This window comes from Zingiber officinale, chromosome 1A (assembly GCF_018446385.1).
Source record: "Zingiber officinale cultivar Zhangliang chromosome 1A, Zo_v1.1, whole genome shotgun sequence".
NCBI lineage: Eukaryota > Viridiplantae > Streptophyta > Magnoliopsida > Zingiberales > Zingiberaceae > Zingiber > Zingiber officinale.
This window is the reverse complement of record NC_055987.1, coordinates 110,793,465-110,807,274: the sequence shown is the minus strand read 5'-3', so window position 1 is coordinate 110,807,274 and position 13,810 is coordinate 110,793,465. Positions and strand designations below refer to the sequence as shown.

Here is a 13,810-nt window from a genome sequence, read left to right as displayed (position 1 = left end):
AACGCCCCTCGGTCATACAACACAGAAATATAACACCCCTCAATTCACATAAAAGTGCAAGAACTAAATGCATTCAACTATCCCTCCTCCTTATAGAGACTAGCTTCACCTTTCAAGGTGATCCCCTAGACGTCTGTTAGCAGGGCAGCCTATCACAAACGCCCCTCAATCATATGATCTAGGGTATCTCTCTATGGGATCCAAAAGCCTCACAAACATTCAATCAAACATGGTAATTAGATCCAAATACAAGCATCCACACAAGATCAAATAGATACAAAAAAATCAACATCATCTAAATAGGAAATTGACATATCCATGAGATTCATACATCAAATCACACCACAATTACTCCCTTAATCCTAGAACAATGAATCTACTCCATAGTACAAAGATAGATATCTGAAGACAAAGAGATTACAAACATTCCAATCCCTATCGAGAAGAGAGACTAGAAATGCTTATCTAGAGATGATGAGTGATCTTCAGAACCAATCCTTAGCTTCTAGAGTCGATACGGAGGTGGAGATGGCTTAGGATCACTGGAACAAGGCTGGAGAGGATGAATAACAACCCCAAATTGAATCTCCCCAAAAGGGAGAACCTCCTCCCCCTTGAACGAGGAAGAAAGACCCTTATATAGAGCAAGGCACGGGCACCACACGGCCCGTACCATGGCCCTGTGGCTCTCAAACGGCCTCACAAGTCTTGCTCTTGGCCAAGGTGACACGGCCATGTAGATCTACATGGCTGTGTTCTGTTACAACTCTGGATGGCTTACACGGGCATGTGGATCACACGGCTAGGCCATTCTTGGCTTATGGAAACCTTGCACGGCTGTGTGGCACACACGGCCTGAGCTTGCTTTCACTCTGGAGTCATTGCATGGCCATGTAGATCTACATGGCTATGTGCCGAAAAAGCTACTGGGATGACACGGCCATGAGGATCCACACGGCCATGTCATGCTCCTCCTCTAGTAAAGCTACCCGGCCGTCTACACCACACGGCCAAGGTCATTTTTCTCCTTGCTTCTTTGGCATGGTCGTGTGGCTCACATGGAGAGTGCTATCTTCCTTCATTTGTTGATAGGATTGACCACGAACATCGTTTCCTTTCCACATTCGACTCCTGTAAGTAGAAAATACACAAGAGCGGATCTCCAAACAAAGAATAATAATTATGCTAAAAGTAAGAATAAGAGTATGAAAGTGTATAGACAAAGCATGCGTAAAATATATGAATGTGCATCAAAACATGCTAAGTAAGTGTATATAATCTACGCACATCACTTATCTTGTCATCATATCTCATCTTTTGAAAAGAATCCAATAAGGAAGTAGCGGATCTAGCAGAGGAAAAGAATTGGGAGGGGACAAAGGCAAAGGAAAAGGTTTATCAAAGGGTAAAGGCAAGAGAATTGCATGCGACAAAGGTAACGATAATGTGTATCATATTATTTTTAGAAATGAAGAGCATAAATCTAGATATGATACTCTCCCTAGACTTAATCTCATATTCTCCCCCTTTGATCACATTAAAAATAGGATTAAAAATTCTAAGGGTGACATAAATAACACTTTGAAAAACTATGGAAATTATTTTTTAAAAAAAAACTGAAGTTTTGTGAGTTAAAATCAATTTTAAAAAAATTAATTTAAAAAATTTCTTTAGTGGTTGAAAAATTTTGAAAATATTTATAACAATTAAACATGATTATTCAAAATAGTGATAAATTTTTTTTAAAAAACAAAATTAGAATAAGCAGTAATTAATTATTCTTGGTGACGAATCCAGACAAAAAAACAAAGGGGTGCACAAAGAAGGATGCTCGAGCTCATCTTCCTTCTCGTCATCCCTCTAACTGTACCTAAAAGAAAAACACCAAAATAATGTACAATGGAGGGATATCCGTAGCTGACACATTGAACTGACTAATGCTTAATCTGGCAACAGTGGTGAAGCTCTCAACATCAGCAAAGTAACCAATAATACTATCCAAGTTCAATTATCATAAATTTGCTAAGTGTGATGATCACTTGGACTAGGAGGGTGTAAAAGTATCCCCTTTTTCTCGGCAATAACATGAGAACAATGCATTGAAGTTTACTTACATTAATAGTGCCAAAAGTTCCTTTTTATAAGAGAGAATACTTTTTCCCCTTAACAATGGAATGTGTGTTATCTGACTCATAAAATTAATATTCTCCCTTTTGTTTACATAAAATTTTCAGTCATTATCACACAAAAGAATAAAATAAAACAAATTTCACAATATGTCATCCTAGAAATACTCAAAATCATGATACACCAAGTCATTGGGATTACCTTTGTTCCTAGTGTTCCCACCTGGAAGTCCACTCTTAGCGTTTTTCTTCTCTTTGCTCCAAAACTGACTAAAGTTGATCGGGTTAGGAACGTGTGGAAGCGTAATTATCCGCACCAAATCCCAATTGATCCCCTCAAAAAACAGATGTTGCTTGATCTTCGTAGCCCCTTTGAGGTATGTGATCCTCCTCTTCAGATCCTTCACCAGTAGTCCCTGTATAAGATCCTGAGCAACCAAGCTCGCTAGTAGCGTCTCCAGGAAACTTAGCGACTGTCCGACCACATTGTCAAGAGTGGCCCTGTTATCAGAGCTCTTGAATGACGTCGCCCCATGCAGCAGCTCATACAGTAAGATGCTGAAGGTCCACCAATCCACCGCACTGCCATGCCCTTGGCTGCGGATGATCTCTGGAGCAAGGGGGTACTCAAGCGCACCCCCGCGCCCCCTGGATTCGCCATTGGCAATAGCAACAAGTAGTAGCTGGGTGTCCTTTGTTGAACGACTTGGCTGTATCGATGATAGGCCTTCACATCGAGCGAGGGACCAAAGTGGAAGGGCCGACTGAGTTCCAACCGATTCCTCCACCTCTGGCAAGCTTCATGCAAGTGCTTGCTTGCGCAACTAATCAGCCTGTCGTGCATCCCAGACCACCTAGTCTGAGTGTTCAAACCACCAGGGTGCCAAACAAACTCTTATTCATAGTGCATGACTCTTTGGGTTCACGTCAGTAACGATTCGGGAGCTTGGAGATGGTTCTGGCCCCCATACATGAAAAATTCTATCTTTCAGCCATTGCAAAGCTGTTGCATGAAGATAAACTATGCTACGTTGGAGGCGCCCGGATCACCATCCAGGCGTCCGGAGTCCGTTACGTCAGCAACGGATAAGTTTGACCAGAGCACTATAAATAGAATCCTGGTTCACTTGGTTTAGCAACAACACTTGTATTTCTTTTTCGATTTTTGTTTTGGTATTCGTACTTCAACTTCTGTAAGAGGTTTCTCCGCCTACATCAAAGGAGAATTTTTCTAGTATTTTCAATGTCTTGGTTTAACAACCTCTCCAGTTGTAATCAAGTAAAATTCGGTAGCCTCTTTTATTTTTATGCAATTTATTTCTGATTTTCTAACAAGTGTTTTTAATTAAAGTTGAAAGTCATGAGAAAGATATATTTGTAATTTCAAATAATTCATAGATGTCTTACCAGCCACACGAGACCAACATGTGTTGCCTCTAAGTTTACCTAATTGTCATCCGTCTCAGAGTCAATAAAGTAATAATATACTCGATAGCATGCACAACTCTACTCTAAATCAAGAACATTTTACTCTATAAATAACTTGTCATGTAATTGACTTCGACCTCTTCGTCTTCCAACTTGACTCGGAGTTACTATCCTATTTTTTGATTTTTTTTTTTTAATCAAAAAGGTGTTTATTCCACTAGCACTCTGTAAAATGATACAATTACCCTCATGTACACTGTTTGATGTTATTATCTCTTACAATATATACATTAAATTTTAAATTGGTCGGACATGTTATAGAAACTATAAAATTATAACGGTCACAAGTATTATAATAGCTATAATTTCATAACTGTTATAGTGTAAATATTAGGTAAACTAGTCGAATCCACGTTATAACAACCATAAAATTGTAACTGTTATAATATTTGTAACAGCTACAATTTTGTAACTCCTACAATGCGCTCGACTTATTCATGATTCAAAATGTGTTACATGAGATAATAATACAGAATATAGGGACAAATCCAGGAATTAAAAATGAACTGGACTTTAAGTATGGGACGGATTGAATTTTAAGTGTTGAAGGAAAGGATTATCGAAATAAAATGAAAAATATGGGAAAGAACAAACTAATTTTAAATAAGTTTAAAATATATATATAATTTTTTTAAGGATATATTGGTTTAGAGTGGGGACAACACTAGCTTAAGTCAGTCTATGATTACATAGCTAATCTGTATTTTATCGAACATTGGAATTGTACTATAATAAGTAAAAACCTATGTATTTTAATACAAATGATTAATTTGACCAATTAAATCTTTCTTATTCAAAAAATTATTTTTAATAAATTTAATTGAGATTGACCTATAATGTAAAATGTAGCTAAAACTTAAGGAGATTATAATATATGATTATATGAAAAGACTAATTCTTTTATATATTAGGATTTTTAAATAGAATTTTTTTACTAATCTAATAAAAAATACAATTAAAAAAGGAAAAAAATCTGAAAGTATTTTGAATTTTAATAATAATTACATAAGATCCCTTACCATATGCAACGAAAATAAAAATAATAATATAAAAATAATTAATGTGAGACCTTGCCATCACATAATACAAGACCTTTCAAGATATCACGTGTTCTCAGGACGTAGTGCAGACGAAGGGTGCATGACATCTCTGATATAATGGTCAGAGGTCGATTTTCAGGAACTAACGACCAAAAATTTACCTCATTAAGTGTCTAATGCCTATATATCTGTATTTACCTTTCTGTATATACGTGGAGTCGATACTAAAGAATCGTTAAGATATCAAATTTAATTCACCTATGAATGACACTTAATTCAAGAGCATACCTATGAATGACACTTGATTCAGGAGCAGACCAGGGGTCGCGGTCTAAAGGATCCCGTCTGATACTTGAAGACGGTTGCATCATAATTTCATAAGGGAATCAGATGAGATCGATGAAACGACTTTTTTGATAAATAATCCAAAAAAAAAAATGCATCCCTTGATAATTTTAATAAAAAAGGACCTTTTTATAAAACTATTATTGGCCTTTAAAATTTTAATTGTATGCAAAGTTTTAATTTGGGTTGTGATATATCTTTACTAATTAAAACTATAACGTAATCTAGATAATATAATTTCTATTATATTGTTTTAATCAGGAACATATTTCTCTTTGTGCCAAAACAATATTTATTTCTTTTTATTTATCATTACAATTAGCCTTAATCTAATGATTTGTAATTTTGGTAATTATGAATTAAAATGGCCCAAAATAACAAATACACCAATCCAAGTGATACGATAAATATAAAGAAATAATATTTTTATAATTCGAAGAGTAGTCAATATTAATAAGGATAAATTCTTTAAAACTTTGCATACCATTGAAATTCTCTGCGTTATGTGCTGTATTTTGCCGTTTCTCTACCAAGTTAACTAATACTCAACTTGTATCGAAATCTTAATTAATTATTTCATGCATAAGATTACATTAATGACTTGTCAAGTAAATACCACAAAAACCTAATAAATCAATTTTATATTACTCTATATATAGCACAATATATAAGGTTAATTGCATCTTTCAATATAATTATAGCCTAATCATCGATCGATTAATTATGTTAATTCCTCTCTTTCAACACGATAAGGCTACAGCGATGGCCATTTTGATATATATTTAATATGGATCGATCTGTACGTACGTACTTTATGTTATTGTAGAAATACGGTTTATGGAGATCGGATATCGTTCTGATCAGGCGGCGCGTGTGGATACGCTGACGGCGTCGTTAAAGCTCCGCTGTCGTCCATGATAACGGCCGGCGGCCCTTCGCTGTTCAAGGGCGGCAGAGGGTGCGGCGCGTGCTACCAAGTCCTGTGCAACTCCAACGCCGCCTGCTCCGGCATGCCGGTGACGGTCGTGGTCACGGACCAGTGCCCCGGCGGGATTTGCGTGACCGACCCCGTCCATTTTGACCTCAGCGGCGCCGCCTTCGGGGCCATGGCAAAACCCGGCCAAGCTGACCAGCTGCGGAATGCCGGAAGACTGGCAGTCGAATACACCAGGTTAATTAATTGATTAAAATATTTTCTTAATCAATAGAAAATTAATTATTTGAGTGGATTTATTAATTGGCCAATTTTTTAAACATCATATTTCTTTTGTCAAAATTATTATATTATAAAATAGTTAATATAACATTAAAATAAGTTATTTTTAATTTCAATTTATCAAAAGTATTATATAAAGGATAGATTATATAAATTTAATGAAAATCATTTTACTATAATAACATTAAAATTTAAATAATTTTGATAGTAAAAAGAAATTTATTATATTTTTTTATATATATAATACTTTTTAATAATACTTTTGATTTTTTTTAAAAAATATTTTTATTAATTTTGATAATTAATATTTTTACCGTTACGCCAAGACTCTCCTTCTAGTAGTGCCTAGTTACAAAAATATAATCTCTTGTGGTTTAGGATAAAGCTATACACAATAAATCTAATATCATCTAAATCTTTCGTCTATTAATTTGTGTTGGCTGTTATGTATGCAGAGTACCGTGCAGTTACCGGGGCTTCAACGTGGCCTTCAGGGTGGATGCCGGGTCGAATGTTGACTACCTTGCCATCATCATCGAGAACGTGAACGGGGACGGCGAACTCGCGGCGGTGGAGCTGATGGAGGGATCGTCGGGGACGTGGACGGCGATGCAGCCGTCTTGGGGAGCGCAGTGGAAGTTGAATGCCGGGCGAGCGTTACAACCACCGTTCTCTTTCCAGTTGACGTCAGGGGAGTCGAAGAAGATTCTTGTCGCCCACAACGTCATTCCCGTCGGTTGGACGCCGGGTAACACTTATACTTCCATGGTCAACTACTAGCCAGGGATTTGATTCAGTTGCAAGGTTTTTTATTATTGAAAAAATAAGAGTGCGCAAGGAAATTGAAAATTAATTATAAATTGAATATTTGTGATTCAGGTTCCTTGTCTGTAAGTCCAGTCGATCTTTGCTTTGTTGTAACAGATTTGCAAAAAATATCAAATCTATAAAATTACTTCCTTTATCTGTCTATTGATCTCTAAAATTACAATATCGATAGTGTTCCATGTCCGAAAATTCATTAGATAGAATACATTTTTAATATCTGGTAAACAGGGATTTACACTCTGGTCGTAATATTCTTTTTGAGGTAAACAACTTCTATTTCACATGTAGTCTGATACGATGAATAATGGAGGCCCCGATCTTGGAGTTTGGTTGATGCGACCTTCAAAGTTAAGGAGGGGCCAACACTTTGGACTAGCGAGGTTACATGTCTCAGTCGAGTGGTCTAGCCGATCGAATCTCTAGCCTGATCGGATCCCAAATCTCACAGGATTGACAAAACTTCGAGTAATTTTAGTATCATTCAGAGCCGAGTCCTCTTGGTCACTCAGAAATAACACAGTCACGTGTCTCGACCGAGTGGTCTTGTCAATTGGACCTACAGTCTGATCGTACATGCTAGGCACACAATCTGATCAAGCTCTTTGGGCGAGTGGAGAGGCCGAGTCCTTGAGAGGGTCATCATTCTTTAGCCAACCCGACTCTATCTGCGTGCGAGGTTCGATCCAACGACAAAGGGGACTCAGTCGACCCACTAGGAAAGCATATTAAAGTTCCATCAACATAATGACCTAATATTTTTTTTTGTCATCTTGTGTAACTGTTGTTAAAGAATCAAGAGAATATTCCTTGGACAATCCATACGATGGAAACTTCTACCCTGCAAAGGGCAGAAGCGGTGGACCTATTTTTGGAAAGGTGTCAAAATTGCATAATGTTCGGCCTTTTTTAGAAATACATCGATATTCGTGCATAGATAAACATTGACACTATATAAGGGATCTCCTCTTAAAGATATAGGTATGCAAGATTACGCACTTAGAGTCCATTGTTCCTTTCTACTATTCACTACATTTCTTTTCCCCCCGATAGCATGATTGACTTGAGCGTTGGATTATCTGCGTTGCAGACCCTTCCTTAGCCCGGTTATTGATGTTTTCTTCCCTCTATGTTCTTTTTGACATGCAGGATCGTTCGGCGCCCTCTGCTTCCAACTCATAGCCTTATCACGGCCAACATCGAAGTCACCTACCCAACACACCATTTTCCGCGATTTCAGACATGGTCAAATTTAGCGTCATCTGTGAAAATTTTTCTTGGATCTAAAACACGAAGATGGAAGAGACTAGACAATTCACTACAGTTACTTCGTCACAATTAGACTTGGAGCTGCTAATAATCTATCGAGCTTAGAAGTTAGTGCAACAACTAGTGGCGGATCCCGACAAAAAAACAAAGGGGTGCTCAAAGAAGGAAGCCCGAGCTCATCTTCCTCCTCGTCATCCCTCTAACTGTAGCTAAAAGAAAAACATCAAAATAATGTACAATGGAGGGATATCCGTAGCTGACACATTGAACTGACTAATGCTTAATCTGGCATCAGCGGTGAAGCTCACAACACCAGCAAAGTAACCAATAATACTATCCAAGTTCAGTTATCATAAATATGTTAAGTGTGATGATCACTTTGACTAGGAGGGTGTAAAAGTATCCCCTTTTTTCTAGACAATAACATGAGAACAATGCATGGAAGTTTACTTACATTAATAGTGCCAAAAGTTCCTTTTTATAAGAGAGAATACTTTTCCCCCTTAACAATGGAATGTGCGTTATCCGACTCATAAAATTAATATTCTCCCTTTTGTTTACATAAAATTTTCAGTCATTATCTCAAAAAAGAATAAAATAAAACAAATTTCACAATATGTCATCCTAGAAATACTCAAACTCATGATACACCAAGTCGTTGGGATTGCCTTTGTTCCAAGTGTTCCCACCTGGAAGTCCACTCTTAGCGCTTTTCTTCTCTTTGCTCCAAAACTGACTAAAGTTGATCGAGTCAGGAACGTGTGGAGGCGTAATTCTTCGCACCAAAGCCCAATTGATCCCCTCAAAAAACGGATGTTGCTTGATCTTTGTCGTCCCTTTGAGGTACGTGATCCTCCTCTTCGGATCCTGCACCAGCAGTCCATGTATCAAATCCTGAGCAACCAAGCTCACCAATAGCGTCTCCAGGAAACTTAGCGGTTGTCCGACCACGTTGTGAAGAGTGGCCCTATTATCAGAGCTCTTGAACGACATCGCCGCATGCAGCAGCTCATACAGGAAGATGCCGAAGGTCCACCAGTCAACCGCGGTGCCATGCCCCTGGCCGCGGATGATCTCTGGAGCAAGGGGGGTGCTCAAGCACACCCCCGTGCCCCCCGGATCCGCCACTAGCAACAGCAACAAGCAGCAACTAGGTGTCCTTTGTCGAACGACCTGGCTATATCGATGACAAACCTTCACATCGAGTGAGGGATTCGAGTGGAAGGGCCGACTATGTTCCAATCGATTCCTCCACCACTGGCAAGCTTCATGCAAGTGCTTGCTTGCGTAGCCGATCAACCTATCGTCCATCCCGGACCACCTAGTCTGAGTGTTCGAACCACCAGGGTGCCGAACAAACTCTTCGTCATAGTGGATCATGTTGGAGGATCTTGCGGCCGGCTAGAAGGGGGGTTGAATGGACGGCGCCCCCAAATACTCGCTTCCTACGTATTTGTTAGCACAGCGGAATACAAACAATACAAATATGAAAGCTAAGAAAGGAAACGCAAACCGCTAACACGTTCGTTTACGTGGTTCAGAGATAACTTGCTCCTACTCCACGGTTGTTCGTAAGATGTACGATCCCTCAATCCGTCAGTGGATTAGTCCCCGGAAACTCCGGCTAGCACAATCCTCCTTGTCGGTGGAGAAACCTCGCCACAACTCGATCAAGAACACTTGGATTGCTAGAGCACTAGATGACTACTAATTTGGTTTTAACCAAGTCTAATTTCGACAACTTTGGTCGGCCATCCCAAGCTCTATTTTATAGAGCTTGTGAAATCAGCAAGGCTGATTTTCCCATTACCAGTCGACTGGTGCCAGCCCAACGGTACTCCAACGGCTCTCTACCAGTCGACTGGTCCTTGCACCAGTCGACTGGTGCCTAGCAGTTCGGGCACAGAAGCTCTCTCTGCTCACCTCTAGTCGACTGGTCCCAGTACCAGTCGACTGGTACTATTGGATCGAGACGCGCTAGAGGGGGGGTGAATAGCGCTCGTGGCTATTTCGTTCGATTCGTAAAACTATCAGAGTTAAAACATGTAGCGGAATAAAGAAACAAACACAGAGACACATGGGATTTTACTTTGTTCGGAGCCTAGATCGACTCCTACTCGAAGGCCCACGATCCTTGATCGCTTACCGTGGGCAACAACTAATAGCTCGAATAGAATTACAAGTGAAGTACAATAATCAATAAGAAATAATTAAATTATACCGACGACAATATGAAAAACTGAAGATTCGGAGCTCCGGGTCGTCGGGGGTTCGTCGCAGCACTTCGGGATCGTGTCGTTAGCAGCTAGTCGTGGAAGGATTGCTTGGAGTGAGTTATTCTGAGCTGCTGGTCGAAACCCTCATTTATACTGTGTTCAAGGTGCCTTCAAACCCTCTCAAGACGCCTCCAGCCCGCTGAGTCACACGCGTGGATCAGCCTAGACCTGGTCGAACTCTATCTGGTTCAATTCGCCTTCAGCCTCTCCAAGGCGCCTTCAACCTTCGGTCCAAGGCGCCTTCAACCTTCGGTCCAAGGCACCTTGAGATTCATTGAAGGCGCCTCCAGTCTGTTGAGCTGGCTTTTCTGGCTCGCACCCGGGGCGCCTCCAAGCTCCATGGAGGCGCCTCGGACACTGTTCATCCGAGGTTAACTTGTGCTCCTTTGGTCCTGCAAAAGTGTTAGTCCCAAACACATACCCTGCAAAACAAAGTTAGTACAAAACAACAGTAAATATGATAACAGAAAATTATGACAGTTTCGGGACTGTCCGGGTCTGACTTCGGATTCCTACCGGAAACCCTAGGTCGACCCGACTCCTACTGTTCCCTCTACGGGGAACGCGTCCTCACCTACTCCACTCAGGAGATTTACCTGATGCCAGTGCGATCTTCCAGATCGACTGGACTTTACTCGGTGCTCGATGCTTCCGGACTTTCTGCTGTACTTCCTCTTCCCGGCTGGTCCAGTCTTTCACCTGGTTCGCGACACCAGGACTTTCCACCTAGGGTTACCCCCCCCCCCCCCCAGGACTTTTACTTGAAGCACTCGACCCACCAAGACTTTTCGCATAGGGTTACCACCCCCTATGACCTAGGGTTACCACCCCCTAGGGTTTTTACCTTGCTTAACCACAGTTAGGTCTTTTCCTGAAACACTTAACAGACTTGTTAGATCACAACACACCTTAACTTTGAATCCTTTGACATTATCAAAACTCAGGTTTGATCGTCGGATGATTCCTGCACCAACAATCTCCTCCTTTTTGATTATGACAACCCAAATTCAAAGTTAAGTAAAACAGATGTATGAATATATTTAAAAGGTTTTAAGTGAGCAAGCTTAAGTATATAAATTCAAATAAAAGCATAACTTAAGCTAATACTTAAACTTTGTGATGCTCCCCCTTAATACAGGGCTTTCTTTTTGAATTAGTCTTTACTTTTTGAATTAGTCTTTTACTTTTGAATTTCCCTACTCTCCCCCTTTGCCATTTATCAAAAATTAAGCCAACAATTTTTCTTATTGAAAAATAGATTAGGCTTGAAAGACTGGATAAAAGCTAAATTGACTTTGGAAAATTTTCACCTAAGTTTAAAAGGCTTGTAGACTGTGAAAGTACGATTTAGCCACTTTTGAAACTTCGTTGTTCTTTGAAATATACTTAGCTAAATTTTGAAAATCTTAAAGGAAATTGAAGTCTCTTTTTGCTTAGCAAAAAAATATTTTGAAAGCAATGAGTAAAGATTTTGCAAAGCTATGATTTTTAATACTTTTAGGTAAGTAAAAATATCTTAGCAAGAATTTATAAAAAGTTAGATTTGAAAGGTTGGCTAAGTTTGAAAAAGTTTGAAATTGGTTGGTCCTTAAGTCCAAGCATGAGTCAAAATTTATTTTGTTCAGGTATTAGAGCCCTAAAGTACAAGCATGCTTAATCTTACTATTTTCTTCACCAACTGTCTAACCTTTAGCTACTTGCTGATTGCCTAGAGGGCAGCAGCTTTTACTTGGTTAGTCGAGTTAAGTCATTTAGTCCAGTTAGATTTGACTAGAGCTTGAAGACTTGACTTGATTACTGTTAATAAAGTATTTAACGCCCAGACTCATATTGATGCACAGAAATAAGCATTCTTGAGTCCAGGTTGTACCCTATGCATCTCACATCATTCTATTTTTTCAAACACAAGCAAGGTATACCTAGGTGTTTGTGAGATGCTCTGGCTTAAATATAGGGGAATAGGATTTCTAGGGTAGAGCCTAAACTAAGTCCAATTTTTGAAAATTCTAAGAAAAAGGGATTTTAAAATCATTATTTTTCCTATATTTTAAAAAGAATAAGAGAATGAGTTTTGAAATAAGATAATGAATTTTGAAAATTAACATCTATTCTACCCAGCACATTCCTATTTGTCTTCTAAGTGCGCTGAACTCAAGTTCAGGTAAGGGTTTTGTGAAAATGTCAGCTAGGTTTGATTTGGACTGAACATAGTTGAGTGCAAGTTTACCTTTAGCTACGTGATCCCTTACAAAGTGGTGTTTTACCTCTGTGTTTAATTCTAGAGTGGTGAATTGGATTTTTTGTTAGATTGATTGAGCTTATATTATCAATTAATATTTTTGTATTCTAATTGATAGTTTTTTAAGGTATGCATCATCCACAAAAGTTGAGAGACACACTCTCCTAGGGCTATGTATTCAGCTTCAGTGGTGGATAGAGCAACACAATGTTGCTTTCTGCTTGACCAACTTACTAGGCACTGACCTAGGATTTGACAACTACCACTTGTACTTTTTCTGTCTCATTTGCACCCAACATAGTCTAAGTTAGAATAGCCAATCAGGTCAAATGTGCTAGTTCTAGGGTACCAAAGCCCTATATTGAGGGTGCCTTTTATATATTTAAGTATTCTTTTGACATATGTTAGATGTGATTCTTTTGCACAAGACTGGTATCTTGCGCACATACCAACTGCAAATATTATATCTGGTCGACTTGCAGTTAGGTAGAGTAGGCTTCCTATTATACTTCTATAGTACTTTGGGTCTACTGATTTTCCTTCTGGGTCAGAGTCAATGTTGATATTAGTGGTCATTGGGGTATTTATAATTTTTGAGTTTTCCATGCCAAATTTTTTAATTAATTCTTTAGCATATTTAGTTTGGTAAATATAGATTCTATTTTTCATTTGTTTAATTTGTAAACCTAAGAAGAAATTTAGTTTTCCAACCATACTCAGTTCAAACTCATTTTCCATTAATTTAACGAATTCTTTTAGAAATTTAGAATTAGTTGATCCGAAAATTATATCATCAACATAGATTTGGGCTATGAAGATGTCTTTTTCTATAGTTTTTACAAATAGGGTCGGATCTATGTGACCTTGGTTAAAACCTTTGGATTCTAAGTAATTGGATAACCGTTCATACCATGCTCTAGGAGCTTGTTTAAGTCCATATAAGGCCTTTGTCTGTTTAAATACATGATTAGGGTAGTCTAGGTCCT

The 13,810-nt window shown here is 38.8% G+C and overlaps 2 protein-coding genes across 2 annotated transcripts; one reads left to right on the top strand and one right to left on the bottom strand.

Moving 5' to 3' along the window:
* Nucleotides 1-674: 674 nt before the first annotated feature.
* LOC122001561 (putative expansin-B14) lies at nucleotides 675-6,995 on the top strand. Its single transcript, XM_042556371.1, has 3 exons — nucleotides 675-723; nucleotides 5,864-6,170; nucleotides 6,671-6,995. Exons 1-3 carry the CDS (start codon nucleotides 675-677, stop codon nucleotides 6,993-6,995), a joined length of 681 nt encoding a protein of 226 aa, XP_042412305.1.
* Nucleotides 6,996-8,933: 1,938 nt separating this feature from the next.
* On the bottom strand, nucleotides 8,934-9,620 carry LOC122001554 (serine/threonine-protein kinase AGC1-5-like). Its single transcript, XM_042556358.1, has one exon. The coding sequence runs from the start codon at nucleotides 9,618-9,620 to the stop codon at nucleotides 8,934-8,936; it is 687 nt and encodes a 228-aa protein (XP_042412292.1).
* Nucleotides 9,621-13,810: the final 4,190 nt, after the last annotated feature.